Raw genomic sequence first — 24089 nt, 5'->3', positions numbered from 1 at the left:
ACTGTGTGTACATTATAGTCTGGTAACTGTGTGTACATTATAGTCTGGTAACTGGGTGTTCATTATAGTCTAGTAACTGTGTGTACAGAATAGTCTGGTAACTGTGTGTACAGAATAGTCTGGTAACTGGGTGTACAGAATAGTCTGGTAACTGTGTGTTCATTATAGTCTGGTAACTGTGTGTACAGAATAGTCTGGTAACTGTGTGTACAGAATAGTCTGGTAACTGTGTGTACAGAATAGTCTGGTAACTGGGTGTACAGAATAGTCTGGTAACTGTGTGTTCATTATAGTCTGGTAACTGTGTGTACAGAATAGTCTGGTAACTGTGTGTACAGAATAGTCTGGTAACTGTGTGTACATTATAGTCTGGTAACTGTGTGTTCATTATAGTCTGGTAACTGTGTGTACAGAATAGTCTGGCAACTGTTTGTACAGAATAGTCTGGTAACTGTGTGTAGAGAATAGTCTGGTAACTGTGTGTACAGAATAGTCTGGTAACTGTGTGTACAGAATAGTCTGGTAACTGTGTGTACAGAATAGTCTGGTAACTGGGTGTACAGAATAGTCTGGTAACTGTGTGTTCATTATAGTCTGGTAACTGTGTGTACAGAATAGTCTGGTAACTGTGTGTACAGAATAGTCTGGTAACTGTGTGTACATTATAGTCTGGTAACTGTGTGTTCATTATAGTCTGGTAACTGTGTGTACAGAATAGTCTGGCAACTGTGTGTACAGAATAGTCTGGTAACTGTGTGTACAGAATAGTCTGGTAACTGTGTGTAGAGAATAGTCTGGTAACTGTGTGTACAAAATAGTCTGGCAACTGTGTGTACAGAATAGTCTGGTAACTGTGTGTACAGAATAGTCTGGTAACTGTGTGTAGAGAATAGTCTGGTAACTGTGTGTACAGAATAGTCTGGTAACTGTGTGTACATTATAGTCTGGTAACTGTGTGTACAGAATAGTCTGGTAACTTTGTGTACAGAATTGTCTGGTAACTGTGTGTACATTATAGTCTGGTAACTGTGTGTACATTATAGTCTGGTAACTGTGTGTACATTATAGTCTAGTAACTGTGTGTAAATAATAGTCTGGTAACTGGTTGTACATTATAGTCTGGTAACTGTGTGTACATAATAGTCTGGTAACTGTGTGTACATTATAGTCTGGTAACTGTGTGTACAGAATAGTCTTGTAACTGTGTGTACAGAATAGTCTGGTAACTGTGTGTACAGAATAGTCTGGTAACTGTGTGTACATTATAGTCTGGTAACTGTGTGTACAGAATAGTCTGGTAACTGTGTGTACAGAATAGTCTGGTAACTGTGTGTACATTATAGTCTGGTAACTGTGTGTACAGAATAGTCTTGTAACTGTGTGTACAGAATAGTCTGGTAACTGTGTGTACAGAATAGTCTGGTAACTGTGTGTACATTATAGTCTGGTAACTGTGTGTACAGAATAGTCTGGCAACTGTAAATGCTGTATGTTGCAGATCTGGGGTCCTTCAGTGGGAGGACGAGAGGAGGCGTGTCTGTAAGGGAAGGACAAGGAGTGGTGCTCATGTGTACTCCACCCCCTCATTCACCAGGTAAGACCCTGAACCCTGACCCCTAACCCCTAACCCTTCTCATGTATACTCCACCCCCTCTTTCACAAGGTAACACCCTGACTGACCCCTAACCCCCAACCCTTCTCATGTATACTCCACCCCCTCTTTCACAAGGTAAGACCCTGACTCCTAACCCCTAACCCTTCTCATGTATACTCCACCCCCTCATTCACCAGGTAAGACCCTGACTGACCCCTAACCCCCAACCCTTCTCATGTATACTCCACCCCCTCATTCACCAGGTAAGACCCTGACCCCTAACCCCTAACCCTTCTCATGTATACTCCACCCCCTCTTTCACAATGTATGACCCTGACCCCTAACCCCCAACCCTTCTCATGTATATTCCACCCCCTCTTTCACCATGTATGATTATTTCGGCTTAGCATCCCAAACAGGCAGATGATGCAGGTGCATGTGTATTGTTACAAAATATCTTCATCATCACATAATGCTTTAATCAGCCATATACCGATGTAGGATCTTCATTTGAGCCAGTTTGGTACAATAGGAAAATAATCCTGCAGAAACAGGAAAGGTGAATGATCATGTGGATTATAATTAATCAACATTTTTTTAAGGGTTGATCCATTTTTTGTTAGGAAAAATCATACACTACAAGTTTGCATTTCCTGCTTTACATTAAATTCCCAGCAACACAATAGAGATCAAATTAAGATATTTTGTCTGTTTATGGACAGCCAGGTCACTCCCTCTTTCTCTCCACTCCTTTTCCTCTCCCTCTTCCTCTCCCTCTCCTACTCCCTCTCCTGTTCCTCTCCTCTTCCTCTCCTCTCATTTTCCTCTTCCCTTCCTCTCCACCCCTCTTCCTCTCATCTCCCTCATCCTCTACTCTACTCTCCGCTCCCTCTCCTCTCCTCTCCTCTCCTCTCCTCTCCTCTCCTTTCCACATCTTCCTCTTCCTCTCTTCTCCTCTCACTCTTCCTCTTCCTCTGCTCTCCTGTCCTCTTCCTCTTCCTCTGCTCTCCTCTCCCTCTTCCTCTTCCTCTCCTCTCCTCTTACTCTCCCTCTTCCTCTCTTCTCCTCCTCTCCTCTTCCTCTTCGGCTTCCTCTTCTCTTCCTCTTCCTCTCCTATCATTCTTCATCTCCCTCTTCCTCTCCTCTCCCTCTTCTCTTCCTCTCCTCTATTTTCCTCTTCTCTTCATCTCCTCTCTTCTCCCTATTCCTCACCTTTTCCTTTCCTCTCCCTTTTCCTCTCTTCTCCCTCTTCATCTCCTCTCCCTCTCCCTCTCCCTCTTCCTCTCCACTTATCTTCCTCCGCTCTTCCTTTCCCATCCTTTCCTGTCTGTTCCTCTTCTCTTCCTCTATTCTTCCTTTCCTCTCCTCTCCTTTTCCTCCTCCAGTAGCAGTGTGTGGGGAAAATCACTGGGGAAGCTAAGCCAGGGAAAAAAAGCCATATTATAACCAGTTAGTTCATATGCCTTGACACAGTGATATATAGGCCTAAATGCAGACAGTAAGAAAACACGGTTACAGAATAAATTCAACCACGCCTTTATTTCGTCATAAAACCGGAGAGCAACATCTGTCTGGTGGAGTCCACAAAGCATTTTGTATGTAACAAACAGTTACATGACCTACAGCATGGTCAAGCAAGTTAATGTTTCCATTTTTTTTTTACTAAACAACTATTGATTTAGAACTGTAAGTCAAAAAGAAAATAGGAGCTCCCAGCACCATTTCAACTTCAACATTTCAACATCATCAAATCACTTATGCTTAGTTGAATAGAGTGACAACTTAAATATACCAAAAATGATTTAGTCAAATCAAATGGTGTGGATGTCCAAGGGACTGATTTATGTGTGTGTCTGTGAGTGCAAGTAGAAAACAAAATGTTGACACCGTACTTATAGAGAAATGCCAAATCCATCCTCCTAACTTTCATGATGGTCTATGACTCTGTCATACACTTTTAGTGTTAGTTTTAACAAGTAATATTTAACAGATTACACAACATATACAAAATACACACAAATATAAGTAGGAATGAATTAACACTATATACAGTGGCAAGAAAAAGTATGTTAGCCCCTTGGAATTACCTGGATTTCTGCATAAATTGGTCATAAAATTTGATCAAAGTCAAAACAATAGACAAACACAGTGTTCTTAAACTAATAACACACAAAGTATTATATGTTTCTTGTCTATATTGAATACATAATTTAAACATTCACAGTGTAGGCTGAAAAAAGTATGTGAACCCCCAGGCTAACGACTTCTCCAAAACAGATCTCAGAAGAACTCAGATTTAGAATGGATGACTTGCATAAATATGGAAAGGCTTACAAAAGTATATCTAAATGCCATGATGTCCATCAGTCCACAGTAAGACAAATGGTCTATACAGTGAGGGAAAAAAGTATTTGAACCCCTGCTGATTTTTGCCCACTGACAAAGAAATGATCAGTCTATAATTGTAATGGTAGGTTTATTTTAACAGTGAGAGACAGAACAACAACAACAAAATCCAGATAAAACGCATGTCAAAAATGTTATGAATTGATTTGCATTTTAATGAGGGAAATAAGTATTTGACCCCCTCTCAATCAAAGATTTCTGGCTCCCATGTGTCTTTTATACAGGTAACGAGCTGAGATTAGGGGGAAGCACGCTCTTAAAGGGAGTGCTTCTAATCTCAGTTTGTTACCATGTATAAAAGACACCAGTCCACAGAAGCAATCAATCAATCTGATTCCAAACTCTCCACCATAGCAAAGACCTAAGAGCTCTCCAAGGATGTCAGGGACAAGATTGTAGACCTACACAAGGCTGGAATGGGCTACAAGACCATCGCCAAGCAGCTTGGTGAGAAAGTGACAACAGTTGGTGCAATTATTCGCAAATGGAAGAAACACAAAATAACTGTCAATCTCCCTCGACCTGGGGCTCCATGCAAGATCTCACCTCGTGGAGTTGCAATGATCATGCGAACGGTGAGGAATCAGCCTAGAACTACACGGGAGGATCTTGTCAATGATCTCAAGGCAGCTGGGATCCTAGTCACCAAGAAAACAATTGGTAACACACTACGCCGTGAAGGACTGAAATCCTGCAGCGCCCGCAAGGTCCCCCTGCTCAAGAAAGCACATATACATGCCCGTCTGAAGTTTGCCAATGAACATCTGAATGATTCAGAGGACAACTGGGTGAAAGTGTTGTGGTCAGATGAGACCAAAATGGAGCTCTTTGACATCAACTCAACTCGCCGTGTTTGGAGGAGGAGGAATGCTGCCTATGACCCCAGAAAACCATACCCATCGCCAAACATGGAGGTGGATAAATTATGCTTTGGGTGTATTTTTCTGCTAAGGGGACAGGACAACTTCACCGCATCAAAGGGACAATGGACGGGGCCATGTACGGTCAAATCAAGGCATTGATAATGGGTCGTGGATGGGTATTCCAGCATGACAATGACTCAAAACACACGGCCAAGTCAACAAAGGAGTGGCTCAACAAGAAGCACATTAAGGTCCCGGAGTGGCCTAGCCAGTCTCCAGACCTTAATCCCATAGAAAATCTGTGGAGGGAGCTGAAGATTCGAGTTGCCAAATGTCAGCCTTGAAACCTTAATGACTTAGGGAGAAGATCTGCAAAGAGGAGTGGGACAAAATCCCTCCTGAGATGTGTGCAAACCTGGTGGCCAACTACAAGAAACGTCTGACCTCTGTGATTGCCAACAAGGGTTTTGCCACCAAGTACTAAGTCATGTTTTGCAGAGGGGTCAAATACGTATTTCCCTCATTAAATACAAATCAATTTATAACATTTTGACATGCATTTATCTGGATTTTTTGTTGTTATTCTGTCTATCACTGTTCAAATAAACCTACCATTAAAATTATAGACTGATACTTTCTTTGTCAGTGGGCAACCGTACAAAATCATCAAACATTACTGTCTGAATTTTGCAAAAGAGCACCTGAATGTTCCACAGAGCTACTGGCAAAATATTCTGTGGACAAATGAAACAAAAGTTGAGTTGTTTGGAAGGAACACACAACACTGTGTGGAGAAAAAAAGGCACATCACACCAACATCTAAACCTCATCCCAACTGTAAAGTATGGTGGAGGGAGCATCATGGTTTGGGGCTGTTTGCTGCCTCAGGGCCTGGACAGCTTGTGATCATCAACGGAAAAAATGACTTCCCAACTTTATCAAGACATTTTGCAGGAGAATGTAAGGCTATCTGTCCGCCAATTGAAGCTTAACAGAAGTTGGGTGATGCAACAGGACAACGACCCAAAACACAGAAGTAAATCAACAACAGAATGGCTTCAACAGAAGAAAATACGCCTTCTGGAGTGGCCCAGTTCTGACATCAACCCGATTTGAGATGCTGTGGCATGACCTCAAGAAATCTGTTAACACCAGACATCCCAAGAATAGTCTTGAACTGAAACAGTTTTGGAAAGAGGTATGGTCCAAAATTCCTCTGGACTGTTGTGCAGGTCTGATCCGCAACTACATAAAAAGTTTGGTTGAGGTTATTGCTGCCAAAGGAGGGTCAACCAGTTATTGGATCCTCCGGTTCACAAACTTTTCCCACCCTGGACTGTGAATGTTTACACGGTGTGTTCAATAAAGACATGAAAAAGTATAATTGTTTGTGTTTTTAGTTTAAGCGGACTGTGTTATTTTATTGTTGTGACTTAAATGAAGATCAGATCAAACTGAATGACCAATTTATGCAGAAATTCAGGTAATTCCAAAGGGTTCACATAATATTTATTGAACTGTACATACGAGCGATGTCAGAGCGGAACGGACTAAGATACAGTAGCAAAGTATAGAACACAGTATATACATATGAGATGAGTAATGCCAGATATGTAAACATTATTAAAGTGACTAGTGTTCCATTCCTTAAAGTAGCCAGTGATTTCTAGTCTATGCATATAGGCAGCAGCCTCTAATGTGCTAGTGATGGATGTTTAACAGTCTGACGGCCTTGAGATAGAACCTGTCATTCAGTCTCTTGGTCCCAGCTTTGATGTACCTTTACTGACCTCGCCTTCTGGATGATAGCGGTGTGAACAGGCCGTGTCTTGGGTGGTTGATGTCCTTGATGATCTAAAGTAACTGCAAATGTGATTATGCACGTAATGTTTTATTATAATAGTGCATTTTTATGGTGAAAATGATCTTCCCCAAATTTGAAACTCACGCACCGCCTGTGTATGCCAGTTACTTTTCATCTATGCATTTAAATAGCGAATGGAGGACGCTTTTGCCATGGTTCATTTTAATGCCAGCCTGGTAGGCTAAACTCCTGTTGTAAAGAAAAGCAATGTGCTTAATATTAAGAAAGTTGAGAAATAAATATAGAAGGCCTAACCTATAGAACGCTGATGGGATTCTCCTCTTTTTAATAGAGGCCATCACTCTGTTTTCTTGTGCAATTGCATAGCCTATAGAAATGTTGCTCAAACATGAGCTCATGGGCTCTTATGAAGTGTTTGATTTGATTTTCGGTTACATTTGCATTGATGTCAGTAATTAGTGGGACAATAGAGTTCTGAGTACCAGACAGTTAGCCTTTTGGTAAGCTACTAATTACCATCAGCAGCATCAGAGATTGGAGAAGCCTGATTACAGTGACTAAACAGTCATGTGGAATTTGACTGTGGTCATGACTCGTGACCGCTGGTGTGGCAGTAATACGGTCACCATAACAACCCTAAACTCAACGTTGATTGGCTATTATTCTCATTTTATTTTTTTATCAAGGGATGCCAAATGCTCGCTGGCTTCCCTTGCATTCCATGCTACAGCGGAAAAAATGTCATAATATGTTTGATCAGACAACATCAGATAGATGGGCTATACTTAAAGAGAGAGAGGTGCGCTGTTTTGCTCAGATGCTTTCTCCAGTGGGATACATTCAGCCTCTTGTGAATTGAAGGAAAATTATGAAACACAGAGAGATGAAAGATCGTTTATTTTATGTTTTTTTATTTTATTTTTGGAACCCATGAATACACACCACTGCTCTCCTCTCCCATCCTCTCTTCTCCTCAAGTCTCTCTTTCCTCTTTTCTCCTCCCCCTCCCCTCCTCCATGCCTTTATACCTCCATGCCAGAATGCATGTCATGGTGGAAAGGGGAGAAATCAGCCACTGCACAGATGTTCACTGAGAGAAAAAAATATTGAAAACAGTTCAAACACAGTATGATGAATAAGTCAACGTCTAGGTCTATAGAGCTAAAGACTTCTTCTTGATGCCTCTGAGTGTTCAGCAGGACTTCTCCTTCATGGCTCTGAGTGTTCAGCAGGACTTCTCCTTCATGGCTCTGAGTGTTCAGCAGGACTTCTCCTTCATGGCTCTGAGTGTTCAGCAGTACTTCTCCTTGATGGCTCTGAGTGTTCAGCAGGACTTCTCCTTCTTGGCTCTGAGTGTTCAGCAGGACTTCTCCTTCATGGCTCTGAGTGGTCAGCGGGCCCTCTCCTTCATGGCTCTGAGTGTTCAGCAGGACTTCTCCTTCATGGCTTTGAGTGTTCAGCAGGACTTCTCCTTCATGGCTCTGAGTGTTCAGCAGGACTTCTCCTTCATGGCTCTGAGTGTTCAGCAGGACTTCTCCTTCATGGCTCTGAGTGTTTAGCAGGACTTCTCCTTGATGGCTCTGAGTGTACAGCAGGACCTCTCCTTCATGGCTCTGAGTGTTCAGCAGGACTTCTCCTTCATGGCTCTGAGTGTTCAGCAGGACTTCTCCTTCATGGCTCTGAGTGTTCAGCAGGACTGCTCCTTGATGGCTCTGAGTGTTCAGCAGGACTTCTCCTTGATGGCTCTGAGTGTTCAGCAGGACTTCTCCTTGATGGCTCTGAGTGTTCAGCGGGACTTCTCCTTCATGGCTCTGAGTGTTCATCAGAACTTCTCCTTCATGGTTCTGAGTGTTCAGCAGGACCTCTCTTTCATGGCTCTGAGTGTTCAGCAGAACTTCTCCTTTATTGTTCAGCTTTGAGTGTTCAGCAGGACTTCTCCTTCATGGCTCTGAGTGTTCAGCAGAACCTCTCCTTCATGGCTCTGATTGTTCAGCAGGACTTCTCCTTCATGGCTCTGAGTGTTCAGCAGCACTCTCCTTGATGATTGTTCAGCAGGTATCATATGTTTTCCACTTCAGTTTGTTGTCCAATGTATATGTATATGTATATATATATACCTGTGCTAAACAATGCTTTGGCCTGCCAGGTTGTGAAATGAGATCAGCTAAATTATTTTCTATTATGTCATGTCCGTTAGAGCCTATTTACTCACTCAGAAAAGGGGTGTGTTCCAAATGGCATCATATTCCCTTCATAGTGTGTGACTTTTGACTATGGCCCATAAGGCTCTTTTCAAAAGTAGTGTACTACTGTATATAGGGAATATGGTGCCATTTGAAACACAGAACATGAGTCTAAAAATGGAGTAGGATTGTCGGAATGGCAAACAGGTATGAGTGCTTCTACATCTGCATTGCTTGCTGTTTGGGGTTTCAGCCTGTGTTTCTGCTGTTTAAGGTTTTAGGCTGTGTTTCTGCTGTTTGTGGTTTTAGGCTGTGTTTCTGCTGTTTGGGGTTTTAGCCTGTGTTTCTGCTGTTTGGGGTTTTAGCCTGTGTTTCTGCTGTTTGGGGTTTTAGGCTGTGTTTCTGCTGTTTGGGGTTTTAGCCTGTGTTTCTGCTGTTTGGGGTTTTAGGCTGTGTTTCTTCTGTTTGGGGTTTTAGGCTGGGTTTCTGCTGTTTAGGTTTTATGCTGGGTTTCAGCTGTTTGGGGTTTTAGGCTGGGTTTCTGCTGTTTGGGGTTTTAGGCTGGGTTTCTGCTGTTTAGGTTTTAGGCTGTGTTTCTGCTGTTTGGGGTTTTAGGCTGGGTTTCTGCTGTTTGGGGTTTTAGCCTGTGTTTCTGCTGTTTGGGGTTTTAGGCTGTGTTTCTGCTGTTTGGGGTTTTAGGCTGGGTTTCAGCTGTTTGGGGTTTTAGGCTGTGTTTCTGCTGTTTGGGGTTTTAGCCTGTGTTTCTGCTGTTTGTGGTTTTAGGCTGTGTTTCTGCTGTTTGGGGTTTTAGGCTGGGTTTCTGCTGTTTGGGGTTTTAGCCTGTGTTTCTGCTGTTTGGGGTTTTAGGCTGGGTTTCTGCTGTTTGGGGTTTTAGCCTGTGTTTCTGCTGTTTGTGGTTTTGGGCTGTGTTTCTGCTGTTTGGGGTTTTAGCCTGTGTTTATGCTGTTTGTGGTTTTAGGCTGTGTTTCTGCTGTTTGGGGTTTTAGGCTGGGTTTCAGCTGTTTGGGGTTTTAGGCTGGGTTTCAGCTGTTTGGGGTTTTAGCCTGGGTTTCTGCTGTTTGGGGTTTTAGGCTGGGTTTCTGCTGTTTGCAGTTTTAGGCTGTGTTTCTGCTGTTTGGGATTTTAGGCTGGGTTTCTGCTGTTTGGGGTTTTAGGCTGGGTTTCTGCTGTTGGCGGTTTTAGGCTGGGTTTCTGCTGTTTTGGGTTTTAGGCTGGGTTTCTGCTATTTAGGTTTTAGGCTGTGTTTCTGCTGTTTGGGGTTTTAGGCTGGGTTTCTGCTGTTTGGGGTTTTAGGCTGGGTTTCTGCTGTTTGGGGTTTTAGGCTGTGTTTCTGCTGTTTGGGGTTTTAGCCTGTGTTTCAGCTGTTTGGGGTTTTAGGCTGTGTTTCTGCTGTTTGGGGTTTTAGGCTGTGTTTCTGCTGTTTGGGGTTTTAGGCTGGGTTTCTGCTGTTTGGGGTTTTAGGCTGGGTTTCTGCTGTTGGCGGTTTTAGGCTGGGTTTCTGCTGTTTTGGGTTTTAGGCTGGGTTTCTGCTATTTAGGTTTTAGGCTGTGTTTCTGCTGTTTGGGGTTTTAGGCTGGGTTTCTGCTGTTTGGGGTTTTAGGCTGGGTTTCTGCTGTTTGGGGTTTTAGGCTGTGTTTCTGCTGTTTGGGGTTTTAGCCTGTGTTTCAGCTGTTTGGGGTTTTAGGCTGTGTTTCTGCTGTTTGGGGTTTTAGGCTGTGTTTCTGCTGTTTGGGGTTTTAGGCTGTGTTTCTGCTGTTTGGGGTTTTAGGCTGTGTTTCTGCTGTTTGGGGTTTTAGGCTGTGTTTCTGCTGTTTGGGGGTTTAGGCTGTGTTTCTGCTGTTTGGGGTTTTAGGCTGTGTTTCTGCTGTTTGGGGTTTTAGGCTGTGTTTCTGCTGTTTGGGGTTTTAGGCTGTGTTTCTGCTGTTTGGGGTTTTAGCCTGTGTTTCTGCTGTTTGGGGTTTTAGGCTGGGTTTCTGCTGTTTGGGGTTTTAGGCTGGGTTTCTGCTGTTGGGGGTATTAGGCTGGGTTTCTGCTGTTTTGGGTTTTAGGCTGGGTTTCAGCTGTTTAGGTTTTAGGCTCGGTTTCTGCTGTTTGCGGTTTTAGGCTGTGTTTCTGCTGTTTGGGGTTTTAGGCTGGGTTTGTGCTGTTTGCGGTTTTAGGCTGTGTTTCTGCTGTTTGGGGTTTTAGGCTGTGTTTCAGCTGTTTGGGGTTTTAGGCTGTGTTTCTGCTGTTTGGGGTTTTAGGCTGTGTTTCTGCTGTTTGGGGTTTTAGGCTGTGTTTCTGCTGTTTGGGGTTTTAGGCTGTGTTTCTGCTGTTTGGGGTTTTAGCCTGTGTTTCTGCTGTTTGGGGTTTTAGGCTGGGTTTCTGCTGTTTGGGGTTTTAGGCTGGGTTTCTGCTGTTGGGGGTATTAGGCTGGGTTTCTGCTGTTTTGGGTTTTAGGCTGGGTTTCAGCTGTTTAGGTTTTAGGCTCGGTTTCTGCTGTTTGCGGTTTTAGGCTGTGTTTCTGCTGTTTGGGGTTTTAGGCTGGGTTTGTGCTGTTTGCGGTTTTAGGCTGTGTTTCTGCTGTTTGGGGTTTTAGGCTGTGTTTCAGCTGTTTGGGGTTTTAGGCTGTGTTTCTGCTGTTTGGGGTTTTAGCCTGTGTTTCTGCTGTTTGTGGTTTTGGGCTGTGTTTCAGCTGTTTGGGGTTTTAGGCTGGGTTTCAGCTGTTTGGGGTTTTAGGCTGGGTTTCAGCTGTTTGGGGTTTTAGCCTGGGTTTCTGCTGTTTGGGGTTTTAGGCTGGGTTTCTGCTGTTTGCGGTTTTAGGCTGTGTTTCTGCTGTTTGGGGTTTTAGGCTGGGTTTCTGCTGTTTGGCGTTTTAGGCTGGGTTTCAGCTCTTTGGGGTTTTAGGCTGTGTTTCTGCTGTTTGGGGTTTTAGGCTGGGTTTCTGCTCTTTGGGGTTTTAGGCTGGGTTTCTGCTGTTTAGGTTTTCGGTTGGATTTCCTTATAGCAATTTGTGACATTGGCTGATGTAAAAAGCGCTTTATAAATACATTTGCTTGATTGATTGATTGGTACAGAGAATGTAGCAGGAATCGTTTGATTGACTCGATCAATATGGTATACATTGAATAAATGAATACTTAGCATTTCATGTCAAGTTGACTACATAACACTGGGCATGTATGTCAAGTTATCACAACGGAGGTTTGATCCTGTGGATACTGCATAGCCTTGTGAAGGTTGAGGATGGACTGACGTAGTCATGAATAGTATCCATTTCATATTTGCAATCTTGTTTAAAGGGGCAATATGTGTGTACATGTATATCTTTTTTGGTATATATTAATAATATATAGTCATAGATTCTGGAAGAATATAACTATTAAACGACTAACTAGTACCCCATCATAACTTAAACTATAAACTTGTTTTATAAGCTTGTTTTTTGTAAACCATCTAATTGTAAAAAAAAAAAAAAAAACTGTATAGCCTCAAAACATGTTTTTAACTATAATGTTGATATCATGGATGGTCAGTCCTTGCATCCGTAGCTCTGTCTATGAATTTGAGAGTGGTTACATTTCTCCATCCCTCAGAAATGTGCCAAAACAGTGGTGGGATGGTAACTTTGTTGTTGTTTGAAATGCAGTTTGCCCCTTTTAAATGTTTGGGAGTTTAATGAGTAATACTATTTAGAGGTGTTATGAAAGTGAGGATAATTATACACTTTATAAAGGGAAAATTAAGCAAATGTAGAGGTTGATTTATATTTCGTTATTTGGATTGTGTTGGAGGATTAAAAGCTATTAACACGTGGAGATGACAGGGAAATTAGAACAGTGAGGTAATTGAAAATAATTTGGATGCAGTGGAATGTGAAAAAAGGTTATTATTTTCAATTTTATGGCTTTGGCTCTGTATGGGGAGTTGTTCTGTTTTGTTTTTGATCAACGAGAAGATGCTTCTGTGAAGTTATTAACTACTAGATAACCTTTGTGTATATTAGTTGCAGCAGTTTGCTTCAGTTGTGCCAATCAGTCCTTTGCTTGTACTTAATTGGAAATGTATTCCTTATAATTCAACATTCAAGTGAATTTAGTGATTTGTTTTCATCTGAACATTGCATCAAAAATGAATCCATCTTGGATATATCACACAATAACACTAGTGAATACACATTGGATCTTTCACCCCATTAGTTAACTGGAAATCTTTTCCAGGAATGTTCAAGCCTAAACACACTAATGTAATCTACAGCTATTTGTTCTGTCTATAGAATCACATACATTGTATTGGATAACAGACATTCTATAGAATCACAGACATTCTATAGAATAACAGACATTCTATTGGATAACAGACATTATATTGGATAACATACATTCTATTGGATAACATACAATACATTCTATAGAATAACATACATTCTATAGAATAACATACATTCTATTGGATAACATACATTCTATTGGATAACATACAATACATTCTATAGAATAACAGACATTCTATAGAATAACAGACATGCTTTGCCTTGGAGGAGTCACAGCTTCATTAACACAACAGTTATTGGTGACGCATTTAAAGAGTTGCATTGTGAATCCCAAATGGCACCCTATTCCCAATACAGTGCACTACTTATGCCCAAATCGCTAATGGCACCATATAGGCCCTGGTCTAAAGTAGTGCACTATAAAAGGAATAGGGTGCCATTTGGGATGTACACCTACAGTTTCTTCAGTGGTGTATCAGTCTGGCTCACACAACCTGAAGTATGTACACATTTTAAACACTGAAATCAATGGGCTATGAAATTCATGCAAAAATTATATTGTAGATGAATCGGTGATGAACAAATGATTGTGTCCGTGCAGATGACAGTCTTTATCTGTCCTATGATGGACACACACACACACACACACACACACACACACACACACACACACACACACACACACACACACACACACACACACACACACACACACACACACACACACACACAAGGATAGAAACACATAGTTTTGTTTCATGCCAGCTTGGGAATTTGCTATAGTACACACTGTGTGTGCGTGTGTGTGTGTGTTTCTAACTCATCTTGTGTGTGTGTGTCTAGCTCATCTTGTCCTCTCTTCCCTAGAGATTATCTACACCTGGGTTTTCAACGAGTTCCCGTCATTTGTTGCCGAGGACAGCCGGCGGTTTATCTCACAGGTAACGGGCAACCTGTATGTCTCCAAGGTGCAGCCTAGCGACGTGGGCAGCTACATCTGTCTGGTGAAGAACACGGTGACCAACGCCAGGGTCCTCAGCCCGCCCACTCCACTCACACTCAGAACAGATGGTGAGACTCATACCATTCACACCCATGTTGTGACTCTCATTAATGTGATGACTGTTATTTATCGAATAATTACCTACTATGTTTAATTGTTACCCGATTAAATAATGTAGCAATTATCTCATTAGGAATTTGGGGCACCATGGGAGAAGTTGTTTAACGAGTTACAGTCTCCCGAATTAACTCATGAATTTACACTACTGTTCAAAAGTTTGGGGTCACTTGTAAATGTCCTTGTTTTTGAACGAAAATCACATTTTTGTCCATTAAAATAACATCAAATTGATCAGAAATACAGTGTAGACATTGTTAATATTGTGAATGACTGGTGTAGCTGGAAACTGCATATTATTTTTAATGGAATATCTACATAGGTGTACAGAGGCCCATTATCAGTAACCATCAAACCTGTGTTCCAATGGCAAGTTGTGTTAGTTAACCTAAGTTTATAATTTTAAAAGGCTAATTGATCATTAGCAAACCCTTTTGCAATTATGTTTTCACAGCTGAAAACTGTTTGTCTGATTAAAGAAGCAATACAACTGGCCTTCTTTAGACTAGTTGAGTATCTGGAGCATTTACAATTGTGGGTTGGATTACAGCCTCAAAATGGCCAGAAACAAAGGACTTTGTTCTGAAACTCGTCAGTCTATTCTTGTTCTGAGAAATGAAGGCTATTCCATGCGAGAAATTGGCAAGAAATTGAGGATCTCGTACAACGCTTTGTACTACTCCCTTAACAGAACAGCGCATACGGGCTCTAACAAGAAAGGTAAGAGGAGTGGGAGGACCTGGTGCACAACTGAACAAACGATCAAGTACATTAGAGTGTCTAGTTTGAGAAACAGACGCATCACAAGTCCCCAACTGGCTGCTTCATTAAATAGTACCCACAAAACACCAGTCTCCACGTCAACATTGAAGAGGCGACTCCGGGATGCTTGGCCCTTCTTCTTCAGATGGCTTTTTCCTTAGTTCTCTGGTCTAAGTCTCTGATTGTCCACAAGAAGTCACAATGTCCTTCTTAGTTGTCTGTTTACTTGGACTCGTTCTGGAAGAGTGGTCTCCTGAAGACGGCTAGTCATCCGTGTTGATGATCCCCAGAGTGGTGATGAGAGCAATGTAGGCGACGATGATTCGGAGAGAATAACCGGATGGTCCTACTTAAATTCACCTTCTAAGATACCGTACTTAGAACTGCTACTCAACCGTAACAATGATTGTTAGAGGTTCCTTTGTCGTCTTCAACCCTGTGTTGATTCTCAGGGTCATGGCTAATGTGGACCTAGCTGCAGCTTGTGGTCCGTTTAGTCTGATATGTTCATTCTTAACTCAATCTTTTATACCCTCGGGTATATACCCTCGGGTAAGAAAGGGGGTGTTTTCGTCATGCTGACACACTCCCTTTGCTCCCTGGGCACTGGGTTACGAGGCAAAGTATCTTAATTACAATGATCTCATTAGAGATCTAAAATCACAATCCTATCATCACAAAAACATTATCTTTTTCCTTTATATTTTCTATACAACGTATAGGATGTAAACCTGATATACACCGTGCAAAAGCTCTTCAAGTTACAATGTTTTCATTAAAAAGTCTTTATACGAGTTTTAATGAGATCACAAAATACAAATGAACTTTTCATATTCCATCTCTCATTTTTCCCAAAATTCGGATGTTGAAATGTATTGTCCCAGTGTTCATTGTTTGATGTTGAAGTTTTGGGCGTTGAAGTTTTGCGCAGCAAAATGGACCATCCTCCCTACTCCCCATGAACCCTCCTCCCCTCTCTCCCTGGACCCTCCTCACCCCTCTCCCTGGACCCTCCTCACCCCTCTCCCTGGACCCTCCTTCCCCCTCTCCCTGGACCCTCCTCCCCTCTCTCCCTGGACCCTCCTCACCCCTCTCCCTGGACCCTCCTCACCCCTCTCCCTGGACCCTCCTCCCCTCTCTCCCTGGACCCTCCTCACCCCTCTCTCTGGACCCTCCTCACCCCTCTCCCTGGACCCTCCTCCCCTTTCTCCCTGGACCCTCCTCATCCCTCTCCCTGGACCCTCCTCACCCGTCTCTCTGGACCGTCCTCACCCCTCTCCCTGGACCCTCCTCACCCCTCTCTCTGGACTGTCCTCACCCCTCTCCCTGGACCCTCCTCACCCCTCTCCCTGGACCCTCCTCACCCCTCTCCCTGGACCCTCCTCACCCGTCTCCCTGGACCCTCCTCACCCGTCTCCCTGGACCCTCCTCACCCCTCTCCCTGGACCCTCCTCACCCCTCTCCCTGGACCCTCCTCACCCCTCTCCCTGGACCCTCCTCACCCCTCTCCCTGGACCCTCCTCACCCCTCTCCCTGGACCGTCCTCACCCCTCTCCCTGGACCCTCCTCACCCCTCTCCCTGGACCCTCCTCACCCGTCTCCCTGGACCCTCCTCACCCGTCTCCCTGGGAGAAGTTGAGGGAGAAGTTGTTGTTCTGGCACCACATGGCCAGGTCTCTGACCTCCTCCCTATAGTCTGTCTCATTGTTGTCGGTGATCAGGCCTACCACTGTTGTGTCATCGGCAAATGTAATGACGGTGTTGGAGTCGTACCGGGCCGTGCAGTCATGAGTGAACAGGGAGTACAGGAGGGGACTGAGTATGCACACCTGAGGGGCCCCTGTGTTGAGGATCAGCGTGGCGGATGTGTTGTTACCTACCTTTACCACCTGGGGGCGGCCCATTAGGAAGGATCCAGTTGCAAAGGGAGGTGTTTAGTATCAGAGTCCTTAGCCTATTGATGAGCTTTTAGGGCACTGTGATGTTGAACGCTGAGCTATAGTCAATGAATAGCATTCTCACTAGGGGTGTTCCTTTTGTCCAGGTGTGAAAGGGCAGTGTGGAGTGCAAAAGACATTGCATAATCTGTGGATCTGTTGGGGCAGTATGCCAATTGGAGTGGGTCTAGGGTTTCTGGGAGGATGGTGTTGATGTGAGCCATGACCAGCCTTTCAAAGCACGGCTACAGATGTGAGTTCTATGGGTTGGTTGTAATTTAGGCATCTTACCTTAGTGTTCTTGGGCACAGGGACTATGGTCCCTGTGCCCATAGTCTCAGACAGGGACAGGTTGAAAATGTCAGTGTCTTCACTTGCCAGTTGGTCAGCGCATCCTCGCAGGATAGGTCCTGGTTATCCGTCTGGCCAACCGGCCTTGTGAATGTTGACATGTTTAAAGGTCTTACTCACATTAGCTACGGAGAGTGTGATCCCACTCTGATGCTGATGCTCTCATGCATGTTTCAGTGTTATTTGCCTTGCAGCGAGCATAGAAGTAGTTTAGCTCATCTGGTAGGTTTGTGTCACTGGGCAGCTCTCGGCTGTGATTCCCTTTGTAGTCTGTAATGGTTTGCAAGCCCTGCCACATCCGACGAGCGTCAGATCCGATATAGTTCGATTAGATCTTAGTCCTGTATTGATGCCTTGCCTGTTTGATGGTCCGTCGGAGGGTATAGGGATTTCTTAAAAGCTTCCAGGTTAGAGTCCTGCTTCTTGAAAGCGGCAGCTCTACTCTTTGGCTCAGTGTGGATGCTGCCTGTAATCCAAGGCTTCTGGTTGGGGTATGCACGCACAGTCACTGTGGGGACGATGTCATTGATGCACTTATTGATGAAGCCAATGACTGATGTGGTGTACTCCCCAGAACGTATTCCAGTCTGTGCTAGCAAAACAGTCATGTAGCTTAACATCTGCTTCCTCTGAAAACGTTTTAATTGACTGAGTCACTGGTGCTTCCTGCTTTAATTTTTGCTTGTAAGCAGGAATCATGAGGATAGAATTATGGTCAGATTTGTCAAATGGAGGGTGAGGGAGAGATTTGTACGCGGTACTGTGTGGAGTAAAGGTGGTCCAGAGTTCCTTTTCCTCTGGAATCACATTTACCATGCTGATAAACATTTAGTAAAGCGGATGTAAGTTTCCCTGCATTAAACGAGCCCTATGGACTACAGCTTTAGACAAACATATTATTTCCATCAGCCCTATAGAATACAGCTTTAGACAAACACATTCCTTCCATCAGCCCTATAGAATACAGCTTTCGACAGACACATTCCTCCAATCAGCCCTATAGAATACAGCTTGAGACAGACACATTCCACCCATCAGCCCTATAGACTACAGCTTGAGACAGACACATTCCTCCCATCAGCCCTATAGACTACAGCTTGAGACAGACACATGACTCCCATCAGCCCTATAGACTACAGCTTGAGACAGACACATTCCTTCCATCAGCCCTATAGACTACAGCTTGAGACAGACACATGACTCCCGTCAGCCCTATGACAGATTTACTGTCATAGTGATGTGATTCCCAGGTGGAAACCTAGGTCTCACATCTTTAGACAGACACAATACTCCCATCAGCCCCAGACAACTCTTTAACTTTACCCAGTTTGAAGTGACACTACCAAGTGTTTGGTTTCACACACTGCACCCTTCTCAGCCCTGACATTTCCAGAACATGAACCATGTGTTTGTGTGAGTGCTATGTATGGATCAATAGTGTTGTTAGACTGTAACCTTTATCATGCCCTTATATAAACCAGGTGTGATTTAATGATGGACCCTAGGGAAAGCTTTGAAACTGAAAGATTTCAGATTGATTTCCTTCACCTCTAAACTATTTCATTCATTTTAACATTGACTTCATCCTCTCAATGAAAGAGCAGGTCTTCTCTCTCCCTGTCATAATGACGTCATCATGACGTGATTCCCAGGTGGAAACCTAATGGCAGATTGACTGTCATCATGACGTCATCATGACGTGATTCCCCGGTGGAAAACTTATGGGCAGATTGACTGTCATCATGAAGTGATTCCCAGGTGGAAACCTAATGGCAGATTGACTGTCATCATGACGTGATTCCCAGGTGGAAACCTAATGGCAGATAGACTGTCATCATGACGTGATTCCCAGGTGGAAACCTAATGGCAGATTGACTGTCATCATGACGTTATTCCCAGGTGGAAACCTAATGGCAGATTGACTGTCATCATGACGTCATCATGACGTGATTCCCAGGTGGAAACCTAATGGCAGATTGACTGTCATCATGACGTGATTCCCAGGTGGAAACCTAATGGGCAGATTTACTGTCATCATGACGTGATTCCCAGGTGGAAATCTAATGGCAGATTGACTGTCATCATGACGTTATTCCCAGGTGGAAACCTAATGGCAGATTGACTGTCATCATGACGTCATCATGACGTGATTCCCAGGTGGAAACCTAATGGCAGATTGACTGTCATCATGACGTGATTCCCAGGTGGAAACCTAATGGGCAGATTTACTGTCATCATGACGTGATTCCCAGGTGGAAACCTAATGGGCAGATTTACTGTCATCATGACGTGATTCCCAGGTGGAAACCTAATGGGCAGATTTACTGTCATCATGACGTGATTCCCAGGTGGAAACCTAATGGGCAGATTTACTGTCATCATGATGTGATTCCCAGGTGGAAACCTAATGGGCGGATTTACTGTCATCATGACGTGATTCCCAGGTGGAAACCTAATGGCAGATTGACTGTCTTCATGACGTGATTCCCAGGTGGAAACCTAATGGCAGATTGACTGTCATCATGACGTGATTCCCAGGTGGAAACCTAATGGCAGATTCACTGTCATCATGACGTGATTCCCAGGTGGAAACCTAATGGCAGATTGACTGTCATCATGACGTGATTCCCAGGTGGAAACCTAATTGCAGATTTACTGTCATCATGACGTGATTCCCAGGTGGAAACCTAATGGCAGATTGACTCTCATCATGACGTGATTCCCAGGTGGAAACCTAATGGCAGATTTAGATCTGTAGTGGATGAGCACTCAGGTACGCCACCTGCAAATGATCTAATATTTCACACACTTATGTGTACATAAACATGAAATCAGATATTCATTTGAAAGGATGTGGGGATGTTCCTCTTCTTTTGCTGAGGACCGCAGCTCTGCATGCCGTAGAGAGGGACACAATGGCAATAGCACAGGAACAATATAGAAACTCTAAATAGATAGTCAGGGAAGCTGTATCATTAGTGTAGTAGACTGCTTTCTGCACACACGCACACACACACACACACACACACACACACAAACATGAAATCAGATATTAATTTGAAAGGATGTGGGGATGTTCCTCTTCTTTTGCTAAGGACCGCAGCTCTGCATGCCGTAGAGAGGGACACAATGGCAATAGCACAGGAACAATATAGAAACTCTAAATAGATAGTCAGGGAAGCTGTATCATTAGTGTAGTAGACTGCTTTCTGCACACACACACACACACACACACACACACACACACACACACACACACACACACACACACACACACACACACACACACACACACACACACACACAATGTGCTTTGATGAAACCAGCCATCAGGGAAATCATCTCTCCTGCATAAAATAAACTGAATCAATGGTCGTCAGTGGTGAATGGGATCCTAGGTCTTTTATAAAAGCCTCTCAGGGGTCTAGGCTGGGACGGTGGTCCTAGAGAGAGGAGAGGTGTTCGATTAAGGTGTCTCTCACTCTCTCATCTCAGGGTTTTAATACGTTTGACTAAACAGAGGGCCGTCCATCAGCACCTAGCACATCACAGGAGCTTGTCATTGTCAAGGTTTCAGAGGATCATTGAGAATGCGTTCCCAGGTTCCCAATGCGTTTTGATGAAAACGACTTTCATGCCCGGAAAGCAGGTAGCGGTTGGCGGAAGTGGTTGATGTGGCAGGATGTATTTATGAGATACAACGTCCCTTCCAGCTACAGCTCCTCTCTCTTTCTGACTGGATTTGCATAATATTGTTGTTGTGAAATGCTCCTTAGAGATGTACAGAATTCTAAACTCGTTACCATAGTAAATTGGATTGTTCCTCTCATTTACAAAGATGGAAAATGAGAAGGGGACCTGCTCACGTAAACAGGCTGGCAGTCCTGTTTAGATATCATATCATGGTCTGGTGAGGTTCTTGAGGAGGGGTACTTGAGTACAGGGTGTGCTCGGGGTAGTGTGGGTACTAAGGGTAGCATCTCTCATCCGGAACAAAAACGTGTCTAATTCAAGGCTGTACAGCCCATTACACCAAACATTTTCTTGACAGCCACAGTTTTTGGTAAGCCTCCCACTTATTCAGCCTCGGCCTTATGTACTGAGAATCTGTGTCTAAAAGGCTGAAAATGACTTTGGCACACCTTACTCTGAACCCCTCGGGCCTGCAAGCTGTGTCTGCCCACAGCTGCTGGAATCTGACCAATTGGAGCGTGCAATCTATGCCGCTGACCAATGAGATGCTGGTATCTGTGTCCCAGAGCAAGTGGATGGTAATTACCTTGGAGGTTTAGAAGCTCAAGCTGGATCTGTGTGTTGCCTCACCTCTGTCCTGTCCTGGTTCTAACACTCTTAATCAAACCTGCCTCACTGCATCTGGGCTCTGTTACACCCCTGCGGTAAAGTCATGGATCTTCCCTTCACAACGCAACAGGAAGAAATTAGGAGAATGGAAGAGATGGGCAGTTAGACAGACAGACAGACAGACAGACAGACAGACAGACAGGATTGATGAGTTCATGTGTTAGGGACAGAGTGTCAGAGTGTCAGAGCACACAGCTCCCACTGGGAGATTAATTTGTTAGGAGACATTGGAGTTGTAAAAGTGTTGCAGATAATGTAGTGCAGATACCAAGGGGGTTGGGAACTTATGCAAGGCACTGCTTAATATAAATGTCTCATCCATTTTGATACTGTTTTGATTGTAATCTATACTCCAGTCTGTGCTTCTAGTGGGTTGTATTTAAAAAAATAAAAGGGCTACAAGGAGATAATCTGACCTCTCTGCCCTCACTTCAGCTAAATATATTCTACTGAAATGGCCCCCACTTCAGCTAAATATATTCTACCGAAATGGCCCTCACTTCAGCTAAATATATTCTACTGAAATGGCCCTCACTTCAGCTAAATATATTCTACCGAAATGGCCCTCACTTCAGCTAAATATATTCTACTGAAATGGCCCTCACTTCAGCTAAATATATTCTACCGAAATGGATGGCCCTCACTTCAGCTAAATATATTCTACCGAAATGGCCCTCACTTTAGCTAAATATATTCTACCGAAATGGATGGCCCTCATTTTAGCTAAATATATTCTACTGAAATGGCCCTCACTTCAGCTAAATATATTCTACTGAAATGGCCCCCACTTCAGCTAAATATATTCTACTGAAATGGCCCTCACTTCAGCTAAATATATTCTACCGAAATGGCCCTCACTTCAGCTAAATATATTCTACTGAAATGGCCCTCACTTCAGCTAAATATATTCTACTGAAATGGCCCTCACTTCAGCTAAATATATTCTACCGAAATGGCCCTCACTTGAGCTAAATATATTCTACTGAAATGGCCCTCACTTCAGCTAAATATATTCTACCGAAATGGATGGCCCTCACTTCAGCTAAATATATTCTACCGAAATGGATGGCCCTCATTTTAGCTAAATATATTCTACCGAAATGGATCGCCCTCATTTTAGCTAAATATATTTTAATGAAAACCTCCCCGAATGTTTGAAGAAATACAAGTGACCATCCCTTACATCCAAAATAATCATGAAAACAAAGTGGATTGCAGAGAACTACCGTTTTAGTTCACTTCTTGGAGATTTAGAAACAGTTTTCTGAGACAGTTTTAGAAACTGTTCTTCATCCTCTAAGCGTTACATGGCAAAGCAGGAATTATGAATAGCACAAGGGACTGCGGGCCAGAATGCTGTGGGTTCGCAGACCACTGTGGACAAGAGCAGGGGTGGAAACATTTCCTTTATAGTAAAAGCATTGCATGAATCTATCGTAGCATTTGCAGGTCTGAGAAAAAATTGCCTTTCTAAAAATGTCTTCCAAATCTATGCAACAAGGTCTCACAGTCGCACATCAGAATTAAACCTTCATCCATGTTTCTCAAAAGTCAAATTTTGAAGTTGTTTTAAGGTTAGGGTTATGTTCAGGCATTAACACTGAATGGTTAAGGTAAGGGATAAGGTTTGGGATAGGCTTAAAACAACAATCTGTGGATTCAAACATTGGCACCAGAACCAGATAATAACGCCCATCCGCCATCCTCGTCCACAACGCCCTAGCAAAACCGAAACCTACTTGAAGGTAACAGAGCTCACTGTTTCCCCTAGTGGCCGGTGTCCACGTCCTCTCCCATCATCCTCAGACATGGATGGACGTCAAATACCGAAACGTCTGTGAACGCGATCCCTGATGCAGTGTCTGTCTTAACATGTGTAGTGTGTGTAGTGTCTGTCTTATCATGTGTAGTGTGTGTAGTGTCTGTCTTATCATGTGTAGTGTGTGTAGTGTCTGTCTTATCATGTGTAGTGTGTGTAGAGTGTCTGTCTTATCATGTGTAGTGTGTGTAGAGTGTCTGTCTTATCATGTGTAGTGTGTGTAGAGTGGCTGTCTTATCATGTGTAGTGTGTGTAGTGTCTGTCTTATCATGTGTAGTGTGTGTAGTGTCTGTTTAATCATGTGTAGTGTGTGTAGTGTCTGTCTTATCATGTGTAGTGTGTGTAGAGTGTCTGTCTTATCATGTGTAGTGTGTGTAGAGTGTCTGTCTTATCATGTGTAGTGTGTGTAGAGTGTCTGTTTAATCATGTGTAGTGTGTGTAGTGTCTGTCTTATCATGTGTAGTGTGTGTAGTGTCTGTTTAATCATGTGTAGTGTGTGTAGTGTCTGTCTTATCATGTGTAGTGTGTGTAGAGTGTCTGTCTTATCATGTGTAGTGTGTGTAGAGTGTCTGTCTTATCATGTGTAGTGTGTGT

General features: G+C 43.4%; 1 protein-coding gene across 1 annotated transcript in view; it reads left to right on the top strand.

The window, feature by feature from the left end:
* The window catches only part of LOC139382346 (contactin-5-like), a 313518-nt gene that overhangs the window by 77864 nt on the left and 211565 nt on the right, over positions 1-24089 (top strand). Inside the window, exons 4-5 of the mRNA XM_071126317.1 lie at positions 1499-1594; positions 14012-14215. Of these exons, the coding sequence (XP_070982418.1) occupies positions 1499-1594; positions 14012-14215 (300 nt within the window). The remainder of the gene's footprint in view (positions 1-1498; positions 1595-14011; positions 14216-24089) is intronic.

Source organism: Oncorhynchus clarkii, chromosome 24 (assembly GCF_045791955.1).
Source record: "Oncorhynchus clarkii lewisi isolate Uvic-CL-2024 chromosome 24, UVic_Ocla_1.0, whole genome shotgun sequence".
NCBI lineage: Eukaryota > Metazoa > Chordata > Actinopteri > Salmoniformes > Salmonidae > Oncorhynchus > Oncorhynchus clarkii.
Note: the sequence above shows the minus strand (reverse complement) of the source record. Positions and strands in the feature narration are given on the sequence as shown.